Consider the following 22,045-nt stretch of genomic DNA (forward strand, 5'->3'; position numbering starts at 1 on the left):
CCTAAAGGTGTTCATGCATAAATGAGTACCATGTGTAATCTTAAGAAATACAAAATGTATCACACTGTAAATATGGGTCTATGAGTTGCTTTTTTTCCCTTAATATACTGGTGACCGCGTGACTTTAATGTAAGAAAAAAAGGCATGAGTTTTGTGTTAGTCAGCTGCATCATCCTGGCAGAAGCCTAAGATCACCTTTAAAGGAGGGCCTGTGTTGTGACTTGTGTCTCCAGAAATTTCAGTCTATAACCCTGAGTTGCTTCACACACACACACACACACACACACACACACACACACACACACAGTGGGATCTTCTGGTCTCCACAAGTGTATATGCATTCAAGAAAAGCACCCATACACATAAAAGTAGACAGACAGGGTGGGAGGCATAATCTCAGTTTCCCTTCCAGGGTATGCTCTCTCACCATGACCCCTAACCAAGCTCCAACTCTCCCAAGATTCCCATCTCCTGACAGCATCATAGGTTGGGTACCAAATCTTTTCTACATGAGCCTTTGGGAGCCACTCTAGTTCCAAGTGGCAGCCTTGAACTAGAATTATGTGCCATCTTGCCAAGGGAATAAAATCAAAAGGGCCCTGGTTAACTTGGGAAAGACATCTTCCCCAAAATGCTGATTCACCTCCGAGATTTTGTTGAGAGATCTATTGTCCAATTAACCTCTGAGACTTTAGAGGAGATGATAAGGCTGTTGAGAAGTTGGCACTCTTTTGAGTTTACAGACCCAGAAACTTTCCAGTGTCCAAATGTTAAGTGCCTGTTATTTCCCTTTAGCTACTTAGAACCAACAGTGCCAAGAACCCCTTGCTTTGCCATTGCTATAGCATAAGCATTTTGGCAAGTGAGCTTCAAGAAAAGGGGACACAATTACGTTCAGTCCTCGTAATAGCACCTTCTTCTTCCGTATCTATTTCCTGCCTCTGATACAGTGACTGTCACTGTGTTCCTCCTGGAAGTAGGGCCTGAGGGGTCTTCTCCCACACAGAGACCCTCACTCAGATCTCTTCCTTGAGTTGAGGAAGGCAAGTATAAAAGGCAGTTGCCAGGGGCGGGGGAGATGACTCCACTGTAAAGAGCTAGCAGTACAAGCATGAGGATCTGAGTTCAAATCCCCAGCACCCAGGAAAGACGCTGGGCATGGTGGCATGTGCCAGTGATTCTAGTGCTCGAAACATCTCTAGGGTTTGTTGGCTAGGCAGTCTTGTTGAATTGGTGAGCTCCAGGTTCAGTGAGAGACCCTGTCTCAAAAAGAAGGTGGAGTAGTGAGGATCATATTCAACATAGATCTCTGGCCTCCTCATGCACGTGTGTGTATATGTATAAGTATACACACATAGTGGCCAAATTGGTGGCCATATTCCGTGTTCCTCTCAAATTAAGGAAAGGGAACCAGTTTCAGGCAGGTGAATGGACGGAAAGTGGAGCCACTGAATGAAGTTCACAGCTGGATCAGCTGCTGAGTTGAATTTCCTATTTACTATCATGAAGAAGCCAGCATTTCTAAGCCACTTATCTGTGGATCACATTCTGGAAGAGGCTCATGGGATGTTGGCAGCTGTGGCTTCAATCTGTTAGATTCAGAGAAGCTACAGAAATTAAGGAACTCTAAGAAAGCAAGGGCATAAGGGTCTGAATCTGTGCCCATACTAATGTGACCACCACACATGCACACACACACACTCACGCATGCACACACAAGCACACACACGCGCATGCACACACACAAACACACACATAAACACACACACCTCTGCATCCCAAGGACTCCTTGCTTGGCACATGTTCACCATTTTCTTGGCTTCTGGCTGAGTGATATGAGCCTGTGTTCCCAACAGGTTGCTGTGTGTGGGAGATATATTGAGTCTATGGAAGAGTTAACTAAGACAAGACATCATATAAATGTGCTATTAATGTCATATTAATGGTGTGTGTGTGTGTGTGTGTGTGTGTGCGTGTGTAAAATTATCCAGGGGCAATACTTCTTGAAATCAAAACATGAGTTCAAGGTTGCCCTTGATGCCCAAAATTGTATTCTGCTTAGCAACTGTACCACTTTAAATTAGTCAATCATGTAAGAATGTGAGGCCAAGTTCTGACCATTCAGAGTGAGGCACAGGGCCCGTTTGCATTAGGAATAAAAAACCCAGGGTGTGCTTGCCTGCTTGACTTGACTGACTGTGCACCCTTCTGCAACAAACACTTTTTGCTTGCCAAAATATTTTGGATTGTACGGTCATTTACTCGAGATCTCAGATCTGCTTCTTACAAGCTAGAAGTAGACTTCAAGACAAAACCACAAATAATAGCTGGCACTTGCAAAGCCACTCCAGTCTGTCTCCTTCCCTTCCTTTTTTTTCTCCCTCCCTCCCTCCCTCCCTCCCTCCCTCCCTCCCTCCCTCCCTCCCTCCCTCCCTCCCTCCCTCCCTCCCTCCCTTTCTCTCTCTCTCTCTCTCTCTTTCTTTCTGAGAAAAGATCCCCTGTATCTCAGGTTGATCTCAAACTTGACTACTTAGTGGAAGGTGACCTTGAACTTGTGATCTTCCCGCTCCACCTTCTGAGTGTTGGTATTATAGATACTGACCACCCTGCAAGGTTTTATGCAGTGCTGGAGGTCAATCTTAGCACTTTATGCACACTAAGCAAACACTACTCACTGAGTTACATATTTATTTATTTATTTTGTTTTTTGAGACAGGGTTTCTCTGTGGCTTTGGAGCCTGTCCTGGAACTAGCTCTTGTAGACCACGCTGGTCTCGGACTCACAGAGATTCACCTGCCTCTGCCTCCCAAGTGCTGGGATTAAAGGCGTGCGCCACTACCGCCCGGCTGAGTTACATCTTTAGCCCCTAAGCTGTGCCCTCAAAAGATGTTACCTGGGCAGGTAGAATGACTCAGAAGGTAAAGACTTTTGTTGCCAAACCCAACAACTTGAACCTGATCCAGAACAGACTTGATGGAAGGAAAGAACTCCTTCAAGTTGTCCTCTGACCTCCACATGTAAACATGTCCCCATAAATAAATGTAATAAAAATTAGAACATCAGTGTAAAAGGTTGTAGCCTTTGCTATCTCATGGAATTCCAAGCACAAGGTGAGGAGGTGATGCCTGATGTTATACACATTCTATGGTTGAAAAGTCAAGCAACTTCCCCAAGGTCATATAGCTAAAGAATCTAGAACCCAGGGTTTACTCATTTATTGCGCAGGGGTAGGCACAGCTTCTGGGATGTGGGTTGGGGAACACAATTATTTTAGGGGTCACAGACATGATAAGTTTCTAGTTGAAGAAAAATTTAATACATCCTGTTAGTGTTTTCCTTTGTAAAAAACATAGATTAAAAAATAAACATTTTCAACATTAATAGAAGAATGGACCCAGAAATGGAAACAGGAACCAGGAGAGTCCTAACAGGATTCTTGACTTGCCTTGCTAGCAGAGCCAAGATCAAATCCAGGTCTGTATGCCTCCAAAGGTCACGATCTCCTGAGTGTCCTCTAACACAGGCGTGGAAATCCAAGTAGGGACGAACAGCAAAATGCTAGGCCAAAGTCAGTACGTACGCTCTTCTATCGCCACCTGGTGGCTCTTCTGGAAACTTCGGCTTAGTCACGGAGTTTAGGATGATGACCCAGGAAGCTGCCAATGCTCTTTGCATCCATACTCTCTGCTAGAGCCAGGCGCTGGCTAGGGATCCCTCTCTAGGCTGTCATGGAAATTCATACATCTTGCCCTGCTCGTACTCTCGCACATGCGCCCGCCCGCACTCCTCATCGTTGACAACCCCGAGTTCTATCAGTATTGTTCAGGGTAGACTTGGCTAATGCAAGCAAACTGTGAGCCAATATACAATTTGAAATCATCCAGCGACCATAGTTTTCAGTGTGTGTGGGTCAAATCTAGCCGGTTTTTTCAGTGATGTGGGTCAAATCTAGCCGGTCCGACTCTGATTTGGGTCTTTGCTGGTTTACAGGCTCACCGCCACACCCAGAGCTTTCGAGTGCTCTCTGGTTGCGTTTGCCTTACAGCAGTACAGCTGAACATCTGTGTGGGTGGGGCCCGCTGACTGCCAGCCCGACAACAATCACTCTAGGCCTTCACAGGAAAACTGACTCAGTCTGTCGTATCAGTCTTAGAATTATTGATTGGCTTGTTCATATTCTCTACCGTACTCAATCTTCAAAAAGCAGATACAGAGACACACACACCCAGGTGCCTTTTATCCTCAGAGACTATATCAGTGTGCATAAGGCATTTAATGTGCTCAGTGACACACGTGTGACTCACGAATACCAAATTGGAGATGCAGGCTTAGAAAAAAATGTGTGCAAATTCCATATGGGTGTTTGCTAAGTACATAGACGGCCTATCCGCCTGCCTGCCTTTCCCATCTCTCTTCTTCTATCCCCTTTCCTGTGTGCATTACTATGTGAATGTATGCATGCACGTGTGCATGGACTGCATGCCTCAAGCCAAAAGAGGAGAGAGCGTCATCCTCTATCGCGTCTCGTCTGTGTCTCTGAGGCAGGCTCTGTGTGAACTTAACCCCAGTGATCTTCCCGGCTGCCCTGCCGGGGCTACAGGATGTTACAGAAACGCAGGAATCTAAACTCTAGTTCACATGATTACACAGCAAACATTCTTGACTGCTGAGACATTCCTCAGTCCTCCTCCTTCCCCACCTTTCTTCTTCCATTTTGGTACAGAGTCTTGGGTATTGTAGGCGGCCTTAGGTTTGCTGTGCAAACAAGGTGACGACTTTGGACTTCTGATCCTTCTGCTTCCACATTCAAGCGCTGTGGTTATGGGAATGTTTCGTCAGGCCTCCTATATGTGGTGCTGGGGGCCTAAGGGTTGAACCCAGAACCTTGTGCAAGCCAGGCAATCACTCTACTATCCGAGCTACGTGTCCACCCCTCAGTCCTTTTTTGGCTCGTTTTCTAGGGAGATTTTAGGCATGAAAATTAGGGATAGCAGCCGTTTATAATGAATCTACTTTTCAGCCCACACCTTTAGCTTGGTGCTAGTTACATGGCACTGCCCCTGGGATAACTGAGGAAACACTCCCCACCCAAGATGGTCATTTAGTAGGGAAGAGCGGATATATAGAATGTTCATCAAGAATGCCTGTCCTCTTCCGAACAACTTGTGTACTTGTTGCTAGAGAAAAATCACGATTCCTCACACACATGGATAGAGTCAGGCACTGTGCCAAAGGCTTATGAAGTGTGATGTTGTTTGATGACAGAATGCCAGTGACCTGCTGCAGGGAGCTTTCTCTGTGCTCGGAAGCTATTCACCTTCCTCACCACAGCCCTCCTCACTCTGTGAGTTCCAAGATATGCCCTCTTCTGTGCCAGGAGCCCAGCCAAAGCCTTGCGCTTTTAATCCAATGGCCCCAGAGAACCCAGTGAGTTACTGGAGTTTGAATAAATTCAGCAGGTGTGTTTGTCCAGCCACTCTGTCATGTCAGGCTGCTGTGTGAGTGCCGTGGGCCTTGGTCACACTGTCTGTCTTTTCCTCTCTCTCACTCAAGATTGTTGTCAAGATTGATGAGGGAAAACCAGGTAAGTTAGTTGTACTCAGTATTTTATGTGGTCTGGTTGTCTGTGAGATTTCAGGGTAATGAGCAAACTAGTGAAGGCCTGGAGAATTCCCCTGGAGGTGGCTCCTGTTCAGACGGAGGGACTGCCCCCTTTTGACTAGGATGGAGAGCTCCGCAATGCCCTGGGTTAAGGAAAACCTATGAACATTTTGGTTTTTGCAAAGAGCTATGTGAGGGTTTGGGATCCCTACAGATGGATGCCTCCTAAGCAACAAGATACTGCGATGGCAGTACGTGATGGGATTTCATGGACCACTATTTCCATGTCTGGGATTATGCCTGGGAGTGCTTTCCAAGCGAAAAGAGGAAGACCCAGTAAGATGGCTCCGATAATGGACCCCGTAAGGACTGGCTATCAGAGGGCAGGGGTGATGCCCTGAATTAGGAGTATGCTGAAGTCCTCACTGACAGTGTCTCTTGCTGTCACCTGATTTAGAAACAGTAGGTGACATCATCTAGAGTGATGTGGGCCCCAGTCCAACATGTCTGAGGATCCTTTTACAGCGGGGGTGTGAGGACAGGTCATCCTGACCCGTGTGACGCTGAAGGCAGGTTAGAGCAGCGCTGTGGCAAGCCGAAGAGGACCAGCCTGCCCTCAAGGCATGAGAAGCACGAAGGAGGCAGGAAGGGGCTCCTCTTCCGGATCCAAGGGAGCATGGCTCCGTGGAGCCCTTGGTTATTGGACCTCCAGCCTTGAGAGTGGCGACACAGTGAATTTCTGTTGTTCTGGGCCTCCTAGATTTTCATAGCCTAGGAAAACTACTACAGGAAGATACAGGGAGTTTTATATTATGGCCATGGCTCCAGGATAGCACACACTGGTTGTGGAAGAGATGGGCTAGATGTTTAGAGGTTCTTTCTCTTCATTCCTTCCCGGGTTCGTGATAATGGGACACCACCCAGCATTAGCACCCACCTGGACTCTGAAGTCACATGACTTGGTTTCATTAACAGGATGCGAGAGGCAGTAATCCCTATAAACATCAGGCCAAGGCCAAGGTGGTTAAGAGTGGGTATGCCGTGGGAAGTTCACGCAAGAGTTCCAGGTCAACCTGAGTTCTACATGAACCCTTGCCTCAGAAAAATCAAGTGAACAAAACCCCCACATATTTCCAGTGTCTTTACACTCTCTATCTTTTTTCCCTTTCCCTGGACACAGAGGACTCTAAAATGATTCTGATGTGTGTCATTGCCAGAGCCACCAGATGAGGGCAGTGTCTCCTCTAGATGAGTACCTAGGAAGCTGTTCACGCCACATTAGACTGGACTCTGGTGGGACAAATACATCTTCAGTGAGTCTTTGAAAATGAAGGAAAAAGAAACATATCTTTATTTGTTTAAATAGTTGGGACGTAGGGGCTGCTTGTTGCAGCACATGAAGCAGGGCATCTCTGACTGATGCAGGGGCAAGGGAAGCCACCAGAGAAGATGGCAAGTTCTTCCCTGAACTGAACTGAGACACTGGGAGGGTGCGACTCTGCTAGAGATCCCATCAGTCCAATGTAGAGAAATAAACACTAGGAGATCGTTGCTTTCCTTAGCACCTTGTGGGCTAAGCCAATTTCTCCACTGTCCAGTCCTGCTGATGCAACTGTGCATCTCATTGTCTTCCCCAGGAAAGGAGCAGCATTGCTAGTGATGGCAGGGTGGGGGCGGCAGCTTTGTAAGGAGTGGAGTTCTCTGTGTGTAGACGGGAGCCACAACATAGGCCAACAGTACACGCCAGAGGTGTATGTCTGTGGTCACTTCTTCATGTCACTCTCAGCCAAGGAAGCAGGGCTCAGCAGAACACGGAGCATCACCCACCTGGCCGGTCCAGATAGGGAAAAGGAGCCACTGAGGCCTTTCCCAGGCCAAGTTCACATGAGGTCATCTGTCCACCGCGGAACATGGAAGATGCTACTTTTGATGTAAAACGACTTGGCGATGGATTGACTTCTGGCATGAGCTGGAGTACTGTAGTTTTTCATGACATCCCCTGGAACACAGCAGAGGCCTGGATGAAAAGGAGTCATCACCATCCTCCTGCTAGACTTCCCCACCTTCAGGAGGCAACTCTTCTGTCATGCAGGAGTATAGCCACTGCCTCTCCATGTCCCCGGTTCCTTCCTGAGGATGCTCAGAACTCATGACCCAACAGCTAAAGGTTAGTGCGTGCACAGCGTGGAATGTCATACCTTGCGCTGGCCCCATCAGGATGTGTGTTTGCCAGCACTTAAGTCATTCCAGCCGTTAACCAGCTGGGCCCTTCACCCAACTCCAAGCTCATCTACCATGCTTCACCTTCCTGGTATTATCAGACTGTCCCACTATCCACTGAACAGCAAGGTCTCTAGGGGCTGCCTAAGGTCAAAGGAGATCCTCAGATGCCCACCATTGCAAATCCTGCCTGTTGAACCACAGTAGTAACAGTCATAATTTAATAATAACACTAATAAATATAATGCTTGTTACCGCTTTATTGTGCACTTACTATGTGTGAGGTATTAGTCAGTTGTTTTATATATACATAAGGAAATTTCTGACTGACCCAGCTGGGACCCAGATAATGTCCCGACTCTTTCCTGTGCCTTCTTTGCACCCTCTTGGATGAGCTGCATCTCTCTGTTTATAGTTAGGGTAGGGGACAGTATCAGTCAGCAGAAGGCCTTTTATCTGTTCCCCAAGTGACTCCTGAATTGGATTTGGGTTCAGGCTGTGATGTCAGAGGTTTATGAAATGCTCTAGAGATTCTGGGAGGAGCTTTGAGCTTAAGCAGACGACGGTCTGCCTTCTGGCTACAATCCAACATGACCCTTACGTCAGCGAACATTCAGAATCAGGCTACCAGCATGGCTACTGACATTCTCGAGTCTGGGTTGCTAGATAAAGCATAGACTACCCAGTCACATTTGGATTGCAGATAGTTATGAATAATCTTTAGAGTATGGTCATATCATATTTATTGTACGCTCACACAAAAAGTTATTTGTTACCTAGAATTCAAATGAGCCTTTGTATCCTGAGTGCGTATTTGCAAAATCTACCAACACAGCATGTTTGCAGGCAGTGAGCGTGGGCTTGTGAGACAGAGCAGGAGAGGAGGTGCTGGCCACTTCACTGAGATGATCTCTGTGAGTTCAGGCCAGCAGGTCCTTTTTGGAAGAACACTATGCAAAGTCACTACCCAGGACAAGACTCTGTAGGGGGCCTTCCTGTTTTCTGTCTGCCAGAATAGTCCTCCCTGCTCCCCAAATCCTGAGTTATCTCTTATTCTCACAGCTTTGATGGTCAGTGTGGTTCACAGACAGGCAGCATCGGCAGCATCTGGGAGCTAGTTAGATGTGCAGAAACAGGCCGAGGTTCAGTGTGGAGCACTTGCTTAGGATGTGTACAGTGGCTTCTATCCCATCCCCAACTTTCAACAACTGACTCCTACGTCCTGTAAAAACCAAACCAAACCAAACCAAAACCTCACAACATGGCTGCTGCCTGCGTCTACAGTCTATTATCTACTTCTTGTCTGCCTTTCATGGAGTCAGAGATCATGTTTGTTTTGCTCTCCGGTTCGTGCCTAGGGACTTCTGCCTTAGCAGCTTCTGTAGACTCACCAAGCTGCAGAAGCACCAAGTGGGCTCAGTGAGTCTGCCTAGAAGGCCCTGGGAAGGTTTCTTAGCAGAGATAGCATGTAGTGAGGCCTGGTAAAGGAAGGGGAAGCCCGGCGGTGGTGGATTAAAGAATCCAAGCACTTGGGAGGCAGACGCGGGCAGATCTCTGTGTTCGAGTCCAGCCTGGTCTACAAGAGCTAATTCCAGGACAGGCTCCAAAGCCACAGAGAAACCCTGTCTCAAAAAACAAAAACAAAATAAACAAACAAACAAAAATAAAAGGAGGAGGAGAAGGAAGAGGAGGAGGAGGAGGAGGAGGAGGAGGAGGAGGAGGAGGAGGAGGAAGAAGAAGAAGAAGAAGAAGAAGAAGAAGAAGAAGAAGAAGAAGAAGAAGAAGAAGAAGAAGAAGAAGAAGAAGAAGAAGAAGAAAGGGAGGCAGGGTGTGTTCTAGGGAACAAGCCAGAAACCATGTGTAGATAGGTTTCCTGGTCCACTTGTAGGGTGGTGAGCTCATTTGGTTCTTTGTGTCAGGAGCAAGAGGATGAAGTGTGAGGTTGGGGAGGAAGAGTGCATGGTCTTACCCACATGCCAGCCATACTCCCAGGAAGTCACCATTGGGTACTTGTACTTCTTCTCTGGTATCAGGCGATTCCGCTCCTTGAGGTACAGGGTCCGGCCCTGGCCATCATGGGAGATGCCTTGGAAGAGCAGCTTCAGGGTGGCTGGGGTGGGGTGCCTCATTTCTAAGTCCTCTGGCCTGCCTTGGGCTGCTGAGTATCGAGGAAATCCCCTGGACTGCCTCACTCTGTCTCCCTGGACACCTTCTGTTTTGAGCAGCTGGTCCTGGACCCCCTTGGTCTCTGGCCATCTCGCCTGTACCTCTTTTCTGACAGGGGACCCAGTGGCAGGCACTGGGCCTGCTTTCAAGACTGACCCACAGGGTGCCTGCCAGGCCTGCTTCCTGGTTCTGGACCCCTCTTTCAGGTACTTGTGACCATAGCGGATATTCCAGGTGGCCCGAGCAACCATCTCCTTCTTTATTCGCTCTCCCCAAGCGCCCTGGTTTGAGGAGTTGAACATCTCCCTCATGCTATGGAGCCCAGAGGTGGGAAGGAAGATTCTGCTTCTTGAAGCTCAAGTCTGTGTTTGGATGGATGGTGTCTGTCTCCAAGGAAACATGTAGCCAATGAGAGTCAAGTTGCCAGGGCTGCTAGACAGCCCTGCTAGACAGGACAGGGTGGGATCCTGAGGGGACTAGCGTCACCTACTGCTAAGCCAGGCCAGGTCAAGTTGAAAGAGAAAACAGAACCACAGTCCAGTAAGATGGCTCCGTGGGTAAGGGTTCTGTCATGTAAGCCCAATCAATGGCCTGGGTTCCATCCTGGAACTCAGGGCAGAGGGAGAGAACTGGCTCCCAAAAGCTGTCCTCTGACTTCTTCAAGTGTCTCCTCACATACGTCACAGGACGCACACGCATGCACACGTACACACACATACAACACATGCATGCACGCACACACACAAGCACACTTAGTTTTTAATAAATTTTAAAAAGAGAGCAGAGACTGGACCCATGACCCTTCCAGGGTGACAAGTGGCAGGTGGGGGTGTCCCATTCTTTACCAGGGAATCATATGCCAAGTATTCCCTGGGGACACACAGGAGTCATGCCCTCTTCCACACAATGGACCCTGAAGTGACTTGCTATATACCAGGCACCCAGATGAACTAACAGAAGGTCCGTCCATCCCCTACCATTTTGAAGCTTGGTTATGTGGCTAAGGGGATTGTCGTGGCAGTTCTATAGTCTCACCCATCAGAGGCTCAGCCCTGCCACCTGCTAGCTAGTAGCCCGCCTATCTGTGCACATGATGATGGGGGAGCAGACTTTAGTATGAGAAGAGTGTCTCGCGGTGTATAAAGCTCCCGGGCAGATTCTGGTTTGTGGGGCAATCTCCATTACTGCCAGCTGGGATGTACTACATACCTGCCTGACTGGGCACTATTCTGTGCTCTGAGGCCTTAAGCCATCTCCTTATTTATGACCAGACCACTGCTGTTTCACAAAGGCCCCAGACTGGGCCCTTTGCTTCTTTAGCACAGTGCTTACAGGTGTTCAACCAGAGTTCCTTCAGATGTGGAAAATTGGGGAGGGGGGTCCAGGGACATTAAATGCTTGCGCTGGGACAGGATCCTGTATCTGTCAGACTTTCAGGGCTGTGACCAGAATATATAAGAAAAACTTTAAAAAAAAAAGAAAAAGAAAAACCTAGAAGGCAAAAAACAATTTATTGTGCCTCAGTTTGGCCTGGTCTACAGGCATTTAGCCCATGTGTTTGGGCAGATACTCTACCTCCTTCTGAGGGCTTTGGGTGACTTCTTGGCTCTTACGTCAGGCTGCAAACCCTGATTGTTCTACTAGCTGCCCAGAATTACATCTGAACAGAAGTCCCATGCCTTCCTGGCTGTGCCTGGCAGAGCACTGACATCCATCTCCAAGGTATTTTCCCATTTTACAGATGTGGGCACTGAGGTTCAGAGGCCATTCCCTGGGGTGTCTTGGCTGGTTGGCTGCAGGGCTGGGACTATTTAACTTGAATCCTTTGCTGAGGACTTCACAAGTTCCCACTGATGATGCCAGACCCAGCCCTCAGCAGGCTCTGGCTCCACGGCCCCACGGCTTCTCCTAAGCCCCACATGAGGCAAGTGTTATGTTAGGGCGAGTAAGTCAGGACAGAGCAGGATGTGAATCTCCTAGCCTGGGCTTAGAACCATCACATGATTGTCTTTCCCCACAGACCAGCTTTCTCTCAAAGGGACACCCATTCCTCTCGACTTTGGGGAGCCAAGTTACCTCAACATCCTTCCAGGCGCCCTGGAAGTCCTGGCTTACCCAGGTCTGTTGGAGTGTGGGGGGCGGGTAAATGAGCTGAGAGGAGAGGTGTCTCTCTTAGCTTAGAATATAAAGTTCCACTGTCTCTCCATTTTACAGATGAGAACACGGAGGCCATTTCCCGAGATGACTCAGCTGGCAAGCCACAGGGCTGGGACTGAAATCCACACCTGAAATTGTTACATGGGACACACTGCTTGCAAATCCTCACACGCTGGGTCATTTTGTTGCCCCGAGCCTCTGTCACACTGTTCTCTCTGAGCACACCCTGCCCAGGTTTAGCTGGACCCAAAGAATGTGCCCCACCTCAGTGGTGACTGGGCGAGGCAAGACATCCTGGTGCGGTAGAAGGGCGGGTGGTCAGACAGGGGAAACATGGGCAATAAAGGACCAGAAGATTCTTTGTCCTGGGGAGATAAACAAGTCCAAAGCTCAGAGCACCCTGGGATACGTGCCACAAGTCAGCCTTGTAAATTCCAGGCTCCTGGCTGCCTTGGAGAATGCTGAGGAAGAGAAAAAGGGTGTGAGGGGTGGGTCCCCTAAATTCCATGTACATGATCTGGTCCCCATGGGCTTGGGGGCCCAGACAAAGCAGAGAAGGAGCTTTTGTTTGCTACAATCCCTCCCACTATGCATTTGGCCAGATCTTTAGGGAAAGGTCAAAGAGAAAAACTGAATCCAGCTTGCTTAGAGCCTTCGCTGCCTCTACTTTTGACATTTGTAAGAAAAAAATTATTAAATTTTATTAGGCGATGACCACCTTGTTTTTTGAGGTGGTTTGGAACTAGTAAAATTAGGTTAGGTCAGCTGGTCAGGGAGCCTGGGGACCCAGATGTCACACCTTCCGGAACAGCATGGGGGACGTCTGGTAGATGCTATTATGCCCAGCCTCCTCATGTGGATGCTGTGACGGAACTCACGTGTTCTACCACTGAGCTGTGTTATATTCCCAACTCTCTTATTCTCCCACTTAAATACAGATTTCAGGGATTGAGCTGGGGGCACGGCTCAGAGGTAGAGCACTTGTATAGATCTGCTCACAAATTAACAACAACAACAAAAATAATCTAAAACAAAACCCAGAAAAATCCACCTCCCCAGTGTTGGCTTTGCAAGTTGTAAGAAACAACCTGAAGGTACAGGGCTAGAACACCCATGTTTTTGATTCAGTTGATTCTTAAGGCTGAGCAATTTTCAAAGGAAATCAAATCCCCGTGTACTGAATTGTATAACAAATGAATCAAAATGTGGCTCTCAAGGCCCCTTCTGAAGTCCAAAAACAAGGGGCCAAGGACTAATATGTGTAAGTGTAAATTAATGAACATTTACTCCCTGAAATCACCTTGGTAAGCACTTCCCTGAGCTGCAGAGGACAATGTGGGCTCCCAGGACTGGTAGGGCAGGGTGGGTACTGGCTGCAATTCCATTGGCCACTGGAGTAACTTCCTAGACTCATCAGCTTCAGCTGGGGAACAGGCAAACATCAAGTCAGGAAGGACCTGGCACCAGGCCCACTAAGTTTCAAAGTTTTCAGGGTATTGACACAAACAATAGCCTGTTTCCATAGTAACCACGCCCAGGTGCAGATAAGAGCTGCCCTCTGGTTCTAGGCACTGAGAGCAACAGGTCTTTACCCTGTAGGACCTGATGTTACAGGCAGCAACGGCAGGGTTGTACCCCTAAGGTGTAACTATCATCACCCACCAGGTGCCTACAACCAGCTAGCTCACACACACCTGTGTATGAGGCGTATCACTGCCAGCAGGGGTTGTCCACACAAAGTAACAAGCAAAGAAGTGTTCCCACAGATCCCGGTGGGATCTATAGATCATGGGAACCAGTCAAAAGAGGCACGCTCAGATGGCCAGTTACAAGACAGTGTTTAGATTCGGGGACACCTTACACCAAAGTCAACGCGGTTATTGCACAAATTCTGCTTCTCCCAGCAAACCTAGTCAGGCTAGAGGGGAATAAATGAATGGTGGCATCCTTGTGCCTCTCTGGCAAAGCCAGCATCACACTAGACAGGTATCTGCGTGGACTCTTCATGGCCCAAAGCCTTACAGAGGCTAGGAGTCTAGGACAGACTTTCAAGGCACAGAGGAGAAAGGGTGCCTCTGCCTCCCCTCCCCTCTAATCTCAGAGGAAAACAAATCATTCCACTATGCAGCCAGGTATAGCAGGAAAAACAAACAACCACAACAAAAATACAACGCAGAAAGCAGAGTAGGGGATGTAGTTTAGTTGGCAGAGCCCTTGTCTGGCACATACAAAGTTGAGGATTTGCTCCTGACACAGCATACATACAAAAAAAGTTCAAATTCCTTGTTGGCTACATAGGAGTTCCAGGCTAGCCTGGAACACACAAAACCCTGTCCTGTACACATACATGCCACCAGTAAAAATGATCCAGATTCCCTGCCTGAACCCCCAATTCCCTTATTCCCAGACTGACGGCTTTGGGGTCACCATGGGCACTGCCAAGGGCTTTTGTAGGGCTCCTACAACTCTTTCCCTTTGAGCTGCTTCCCTGCAGTGCCTTGAGGGTAGCGCTCCCATTCTGGAGTCAAAAGGAATAGGCCCGAATCTGTTTCCATATGAGTTGGGTCTGTAACTGTGAGGTGTAAATTGAACCCTTGTTAGTTTTGTCATCTGTAAAATGTCAACTGACCACTGTAATGAGCAGTAGATGAAAGGCTAAGCACATCAAGAGTCATCAGCAATCATTTTTCCTGGCACGGACAGGGACGAGGGAGGGGCAGATGGTGGCACTCAGTACTGTGTTTAAGGCAGTGGAGGTATGTGACGGGTTGAAAAACATTTCTGAGATCGCAGATTCATGGGAATTAGGCAAGAAGATTTCTTAAAATCCATAGTTTCTACCTGGCTTTTCGAAACAGGGTTTCTCTGGCTTCTGAGCCTGTCCTAGAACTAGCTCTTGTAGACCAGGTTGGTTTTACACTCACAGAGATCAGCCTGCCTCTGCCTCCTGAGTACTGGGATTAAAGGTGTGCACCACCACCACCTGGCTCTACCTGGGTTTTGTATCTAGGACTCCAAAGAAGTCATGTTGGTAACATGGCCCATGTACCCTCTTGAGTCCCCTTGACTCTCATGCTGGCCCTGGCTTCTAAGGAAAAGACAGCCCTTTGCTTGCAAGAAAGTCATGCCTGTTGTCAAATCACATTGCCCACACTGACAGAAAAGGGGAGAGGCTGATTGCAAAGATTCTAAGAATGACAGGGAGCTACATATGCAGCAAACATTTTATTTAATAAGTTATAAGATACACTTTCCAGTTGGCATTTGATTCCAGTTTGGTCTCCCTGTCTATTATACCTGTGTCCTTTCACATCCGGCTTCAGCTGCTCCAGTTCCTGACAGGTGGCTTTTACCACCCACACCTCTCCAGCTGCCGTGTCTTGGTGCAGGATCCTCGCTTCACCCTGGCCACATCCATGACAACATCCACAACACTCCGTTTTTGTTGTTAACATTTGCTCCCACCATTTGGCAGCCTGGAGATGCTTTACACAACCTTTAAAGAGAACCTCAGGTGAGGTCACATCTTAGTGTCTTGGTCCTTAAGGCCTCTCATGGGTCATAACAGTGGTACCCACCCCTTCCAGCTTTTGCAGAGGGGCCCGGCAGTAGCTTATCAGTGGCCTCTGCCATTTAGCAGAAGTCATGGACTCTGAGGGTAGCTGGCAGTGGCCCTGCATCTGGCTATGATTACATGTCATCAAGGCTGTTTATAAAGCAGAAGGCAGGGGCAGAATTCCAAAAACGGGGTATAGGGTTGTTCTGCATGCCTCTTGCACCTGAGTTGGCTTTGGGATGAAGTCAAAGTGACCAGGGCCCATGAGGGAGCGCAGAGATGGAATGTGATCTGGGTTAGACGTTCTTATTGTCATCTAGTCTTGAGAAATTGGGTTGTAAGGGTCTTTGGTAAGGGTCCCCTTCTGCAATGACATTCTTGTTTGGCAAATGCTTGAGTAGACCAGGAGCTTAGGGGAGCCAGTCAGTCTTGCCCTGTTCTTAGACCTTTGAACTCAAGAGTACTGATCTGGAGTACTCTGCACTTTCTTGTACCCAGTTTGGTTTCTTATGATGTCCCACATGTCCTCAAGAGTCAAGTATAGGGCACTAAAGGCACTTGGAATGAAGGGGGAAGGTTTGGGGGTGGGGTTTCAGGCCCACCAGCAGGCTGAGGACATTGTAAAAAAAAATGAATTGCAAACTAGCAACAAAAGCAACTGGAAGGATTCCTCCAGGATTGGATGCAAGCTGTTTTAAGGTACAGTGACGTGAAAGGGGCTCCCAGGGATGTGTTCTTCCCCCCACTTCACAGCCAGAATGTAGTCTCCTCTCTCTTTGACAACGTATGTGACATTGTATTGTTGGTTGCCCACATGTTTCATGGAAACCTCTTCACAGGGGGTGGTGGGCCCATGGACCCCGATCAACAGCATGTTGGACCCTAGGGGAAGAGAAAGTTGTTAAGTCAGGCAAATCAGAGAGAGTACGGGAGGGTTGTGACTCACAAAGGTAGAGAGGCTAAGATTACTGGCTGAGCTGGGGTGATGACACCGTAGTCCTCTGACAGGTGGCAAAGCATCACCATTACCAGTAGACACAGCCTGATTTGGATTCCGACACCAGCTCTGACACCCTCTACCCTGCCCCTGGCTTTGGTGATCTTAGACATGAAATATCTCTCTACCTAAGCTACAAATCAGGAAGGCCACTAACTGCCTCTTTGTGTGTGTGTGTGTGTGGGTGTGGGGGGTGGCGTTTGATAGGATTTCTCTCTGTTGCCCTGACTGTCCTGGAACTCACTCTGTAGACCAGGCTGGTCTCAAAGTCAGAGATCCACCTGTGTGTGCCACCATGCCCAGCTTCGCCAGCCGCCTCTTAAAGCTTTTGGATGTCACAGAAGTGACTGAGTTGAACCCTTAGCACATAGGGCTACAGCGCTGCCAGCTGTTGGGTTCTTTTGTTATTTAAAGACCTTAAAGAAAGAATTATGATTCTCACTTGGGAAAAGAAACTGACTCCTAGGGGATTCTGTTAGCCCACCCAAGGCAAGTGGCTACAGAGCTTTATGAATGGATGAAGAGCCAGCTGGATTTCCAGCCCAGGTATGCTGGGTGCGAGAGCCAGGCCTCCCAAAACACAGGAAATGTTCAATTTTAAAGATTTACTTATTTTATTTGCATTGATATTTTGCCTGCCTATATGTCTGCCTGAGGGTGTGAGATCCCCTGAAACTGGAGTACAGTCATGAGCTGTCATGTGGATGGTGGGAATTGAACCCAGGTCCTCTGGAAGAGCAGCCAGTGCTCTTAACCACTGAGTCATCTCTCTGGTCCAAATCAATTTTAAGCCATGATTAAAGCAACTGGTGTCAGAGAAAGGGGTTAGGTGGCCAGTTTAGTTTGCTAATCTGAAACGGGGACACTATCATCTTCCATTTGTCTGAAATGGGGACATCACTGTCTTCTATTACGTCTTGGTGAAAGAATCAAGAAACGAAAAGAAAGGAAAATCAGCTAAGAATATTAAGTACAGAAGGGCAGAGGAAGAAACATGGTTATTTGTAAGTACGGAAGATCATGGAAGATCCTAGTGGAAGTACTGAAGAGGTGAGTGAGGACGTCTATACTACCCCCGGGGTAGCCCTTCCCAGCAGACCCGTAACGCCTACCAGCTTTGCTGCAGTCCACCAGGAAAGAACTCTTCTGGCCCACAAAGGCCTTTGAGAGCCCTGCCCCTTTGGAGGTCACCTTGCTGGCATCTGAGGATGACTTGGGGATGGCGCTATAGCAGGTTTCCGTGGAGGACCTGGTCACTGACTCCACCAAGATGGATGAGGTCTCGTTGGCGGAGCCTGGACCAACAAGACGCTGGCCTAGAGCATGGGAAAGAGGGAGGCATGAAAGGTCAGATCAATGCGTGTCTATGTGGGGTGTGGTCCTGTCAGCCACCAGCCAAGTATATCTCTTGCAAAAGCCCTAAAAAGCTCCCGTATCTTGATACAAAACAACTCCATCAGCATCTCACATCTGTATATATTATGGGGCAAGGGTTCAAATCTAGGTCCTCATGCATGTTAGGTAAGTAACCTACCACCATCCATACCCCTAATAATTTTTGGATTTTGTTGCTTTTTTCTTTTTGACAGGCTCTCACTTAGCCAAGGCTGTTCTCGAATGCCTGATCTTCCAGTGGTTTGAGATTCCAGGAGTATACTACCATGCCTGGCCCCCAGCCCTTGCACTATCACTTTTTAAAAGACAGGGTCTTACTAGGTAGCACAGGCTGGCCTCAAACTTACAATCTGCCTGCTTCAGCTTTCCATGGTGGATCACAGGTATATATCACCAAGCCATGTCCTCTAGTTCCTTAGGGTCTTACCCAGACAACTAGGATCTGGTTTGCTGGGCAAATGGACCAGGTTCAGCAAAGGCTGACATGGTTGAGTAATTCCTCCATAGGCTAAAAACCCGGTAGCACTCACATCTTATTGTTTCTGTGGAATACTTATGTAACACAGTATAAACGGCTGGGAGAACAGAAGTTGATTCCGAGCATGAGAGGATGGCTTTCCTTTCTGAGTTTTTTTAATTCTTCTACAATGAGCCCATGCCACTTGTGTAACAGGGAATCAGGCCGCACATGGTGTGCACCCTGAGTTTTACTGTTTGGTATTTATTTTAGTGTTTTTGAAGAAGGTAGGCGTTATAGAATTCTTTTATTGTTATTATGTAGAAGGTGAAGATCAGAAACGAGGCTCCAACTAAGCCAAGTGTAATGTGTAAATATGCCTTCTTTTCTGCCAGAGACAGAAAACCACCTAGCACTGTTTCTTTACTTCTCTCCCGCGCTCAAAGGGCATTTTCCCAAGTTGGAACATACTAGATTCAGATATAATTTTTTTTTTAGTTTTAAAAAAGGCTTATTGATTTGATGTGTATGTGACTGCGTGAGCTTATGTGCACCCACGCGTGTGCAAGCGCCTAAGCAGGTCAGAGGACAGGGTTGAATTTTCTGAACTAGAGACACAGGTGTTGTCAGCTGCTGTGGACGACGGGATTCCAGCCTAGGCCCGTCAGGGGCAATTTATGCTTGTAAACGCTGAGTCACCTCTCTAGCCCCACACACCATTTCTTTTCCTTTTCTTTCTTTCCTTTTTTTTTTCTTGAGTTTTAAAACAAACTCACTGAAGAGCGTTCTTAGGAAGACTCTCACTTTTGGTTTATCATAGAAAAAAAAAAGGTTCCATTTTTCCACGCTGCATACTAAAGAACAGAGTTCCTTGCTGTTCTCTGCAGAACCCCTGGGTAACAGAGCACAGGACTGTCACTTCTGCGCTGTGAGAACAAACTTAAAAAATTCTCCAGAACGCGACAAAAATAACAGAAGATGGCATGCTTCCCTACTGCGGCCCTACCTGCTCCACAGTCCTGGGGCCGGTATTCTTGCTCTCTTTTATTTTACCACGACAAGGTACTAGTTTCAATTTATCTGCTTTATAAGTTCTGTCCCCTCTCTAAATTCAACAGTATTCAATACAAAAGTCCACACATTATCACAGAATTCATATGTATTTAGAGAGCCCTCGAAATCAACTCTGTTCCTGACCCTTTGAGGCAATGCTTGAATTTATAGCTCGATCAAACGAAAGGAGGACTTAAAGGGCAGGGTCTGCTGAGATCCTGAGACCCTCACAGCTCTCGTGAATACTGTCCCCCAAAGTCGTAGTTCTCTATACGTTACCATGTTATGGCTTCAGAGGAAGCAATTCCTTTTTCTTCAAGGCTCATATTGATACCTGGAAGGAAAATGCTTCTGCCCACGTACCATTTCTTTACATTCAGGATTAGCTGTGGACTCAACATAAATCACCTGCAGCTGTTACTACTGGTAATTTGACAAGACCTGCTCTGCAGGACAGAAGAACAAAACCCAAAGTGGCTTGTCATTACCTGTCACCTTGGCCTTGAATGGACTGCGTAAGATGTGGTTGGGCCCACCATATTTGACACTAATCAGGTAGTTTCCAGGGGCCATGGGAGTGTACATGACTTTGTACCCTTCTGGGGTTTCTTGGCAATCCATTTTGACCTTGGATGGGCCTTCGATGGTGACGGAGAGTGTCCCTGGGCCTGCCTGAGTGGTGTTGATGAAGAATTCTGATTGGATACCTGGGAGAGAGGAAGTGGGACATATGGACGGTTTGTAGGGAGAAGGGGAAGTGACACAATGCTGAGACACACACACACACACACTTAATTGCTTGCTGTGGCAGCATGGGAAACAGGTGGCCCTGGAGCTCTGAGTTCCTGGCACAGAGAAGCACAGGCTTTGGAGGTGCAGCCCCCTTGCCCAGGCTAGGTCAAAAGTGTGGCCGACATTTTGCCCACTAGCACCGATTGCTTGGATAACACTATTGTCTCTGGGAATGTGGCTGAGAGGGAAACCCAAGCTGTCACTGTTAGGCTGAAGTGCTGTCCCCGGCAACAGAGCTGTCCCAGGCAACAGAGCCTAGCTTTGCTTCTAGGGGAAACCGTTTTCCTCTGGGTAGATGGGGCTGAGGAAGCCCAGTCTCTCCACCCTTTCTGTTCATCCTAGACACTGTGCTGAGTCCTGGGGCTGGTGCCTAGAGCTGTCAGCTCACTTACTTTGCCATGAATACCAGCAGTAAGAGAAGGCTCTAATTTAAACAACAACTCTACTGACTAAGCACCACACCAGACCCCAGGCCATATGCCACTCTGCAAGCCTAACACTCTATCATAGTGTTTCTTACTCCACATGGTGTTCAGGCCATGTGTAACTCAAGGTGCGTCACCAGAAAGTGATATGCTGTATCCAAGCCTCCTGTGTAGAACTATTTGTCACTATATGACTATAGTCACTATATGGTTGGGGGGAGAGGCAGATGGGAGGATAGACGGGAGACTGACACACACAACAACTGCCACATATACCCTACTTGCAGCCTTGAGACATCAGACCACTCAGATATCCTGTGATAAAAGAGAGGGTCAACTAATGACCCAGCCTGGATCCCTGCTTTATCCCCTGTACCTGTAGCCTCCTTCCAGTCCAGAGGGGCAGTGGAAGCAGCAGGGGTGCCAGACACCAACTCCTGTGCACTAGAAGCCCTTTAGGGGGCGCTGTAGTGCAACATCCTCCGGCAGCATTGTACTCCTGCCAGAGACTCAGACGCCAACCCAGCTGGGAAATATTTTGGTTTAACTACAGTTCCTAGGCCAGAGAAAGAATTATTGTTCTGGCTATCAATAAGACAAAGGAGCTGCTATGGTGTGACCCCCAAACATGAGCCAGCTGTTTCTGGAACTTTCCTGAAGCTGCTGTCCCAAAGTCTCCCTACTGTTCCACCTTGACTCAGCCTCGGAGTTAATAAGTGCATTGGAGAAGCCCCTCCCCCAGTCTCCAGCAGCTGCTGTGGAGGCTGGGGGTGGTGTGGAGAAGTGGGCCATGAGCCACAAAGGGGCATGTGTCCAGGAAGTGGCTGTAAGATGGTGAGAACAAACGCATTGGAAGTTGAAAAGACTCAACTGTCCTGGAGAGAAGCACTGCCCTTTTAGTCAATCAAGGGCCCAAAACGGCAGTGAAGGGGGAACTTAGGAGTTAAAAGTCAAGAACTAAGCTGGGCGGTGGTGGTGCACTCGGGAGGCAGAGGCAGGCAGGCCAGCCTGGTCTACAGAGCCATTTCTAGGACAGGCCCCAAAGTTATACAGAGAAACCTGGTCTCAAAAAACCAAAAAGAAAAAGTCAAGAACTACCTGGTGTTTACTGCCTCTAACAGACGGGGCAAGCCTATGAGGCAGCTTTGTGACCCAACTGTCACCATTTTGCCCATCCACTGCTGGGGCTTAGCAGAAAGAATTAGATATGCCATCTAACCATTTT

At 48.0% G+C, this 22,045-nt stretch overlaps 2 protein-coding genes across 5 annotated transcripts in view; both read right to left on the reverse strand.

Annotated features, from left to right (window-relative positions):
* Window positions 1–7,482: 7,482 nt before the first annotated feature.
* On the reverse strand, window positions 7,483–10,299 carry LOC130874225 (protein ATP6V1FNB). The gene is made up of 2 exons (XM_057769206.1): window positions 9,792–10,299; window positions 7,483–7,601 (listed from the first exon to the last, which is right to left on the reverse strand). The coding sequence occupies exons 1-2, from the start codon at window positions 10,297–10,299 to the stop codon at window positions 7,483–7,485; spliced, it is 627 nt and encodes a 208-aa protein (XP_057625189.1).
* A 5,053-nt stretch (window positions 10,300–15,352) lies between these two features.
* Window positions 15,353–22,045, reverse strand: part of Flnb (filamin B) — a 143,484-nt gene continuing 136,791 nt past the window's right edge. For all 4 annotated transcript variants that reach the window (XM_057770284.1, XM_057770283.1, XM_057770285.1 and 1 more), the window contains 3 exons: window positions 20,092–20,310; window positions 17,811–18,014; window positions 15,353–16,583 (listed from right to left, as the gene is read on the reverse strand). In XM_057770284.1, coding sequence (XP_057626267.1) covers window positions 16,396–16,583; window positions 17,811–18,014; window positions 20,092–20,310 — 611 coding nt within the window. In that variant the 3' untranslated portion in view covers window positions 15,353–16,395. The remainder of the gene's footprint in view (window positions 16,584–17,810; window positions 18,015–20,091; window positions 20,311–22,045) is intronic.

This window comes from Chionomys nivalis, chromosome 5, assembly GCF_950005125.1.
Source record: "Chionomys nivalis chromosome 5, mChiNiv1.1, whole genome shotgun sequence".
NCBI classification, from domain to species: domain Eukaryota; kingdom Metazoa; phylum Chordata; class Mammalia; order Rodentia; family Cricetidae; genus Chionomys; species Chionomys nivalis.

Coding starts and splice junctions, on each gene's coding strand:
- LOC130874225 (XM_057769206.1), bottom strand. CDS start 10,299: ATGAGGGAGATGTTCAACTCCTCAAACCAGGGCGCTTGGGGAGAGCGA. Junction 7,602..9,791: donor GGAGTATGGCTGGCATGTGG/GTAAGACCATGC, acceptor GCTGTGTTCCAG/GGGATGTCATGAAAAACTAC.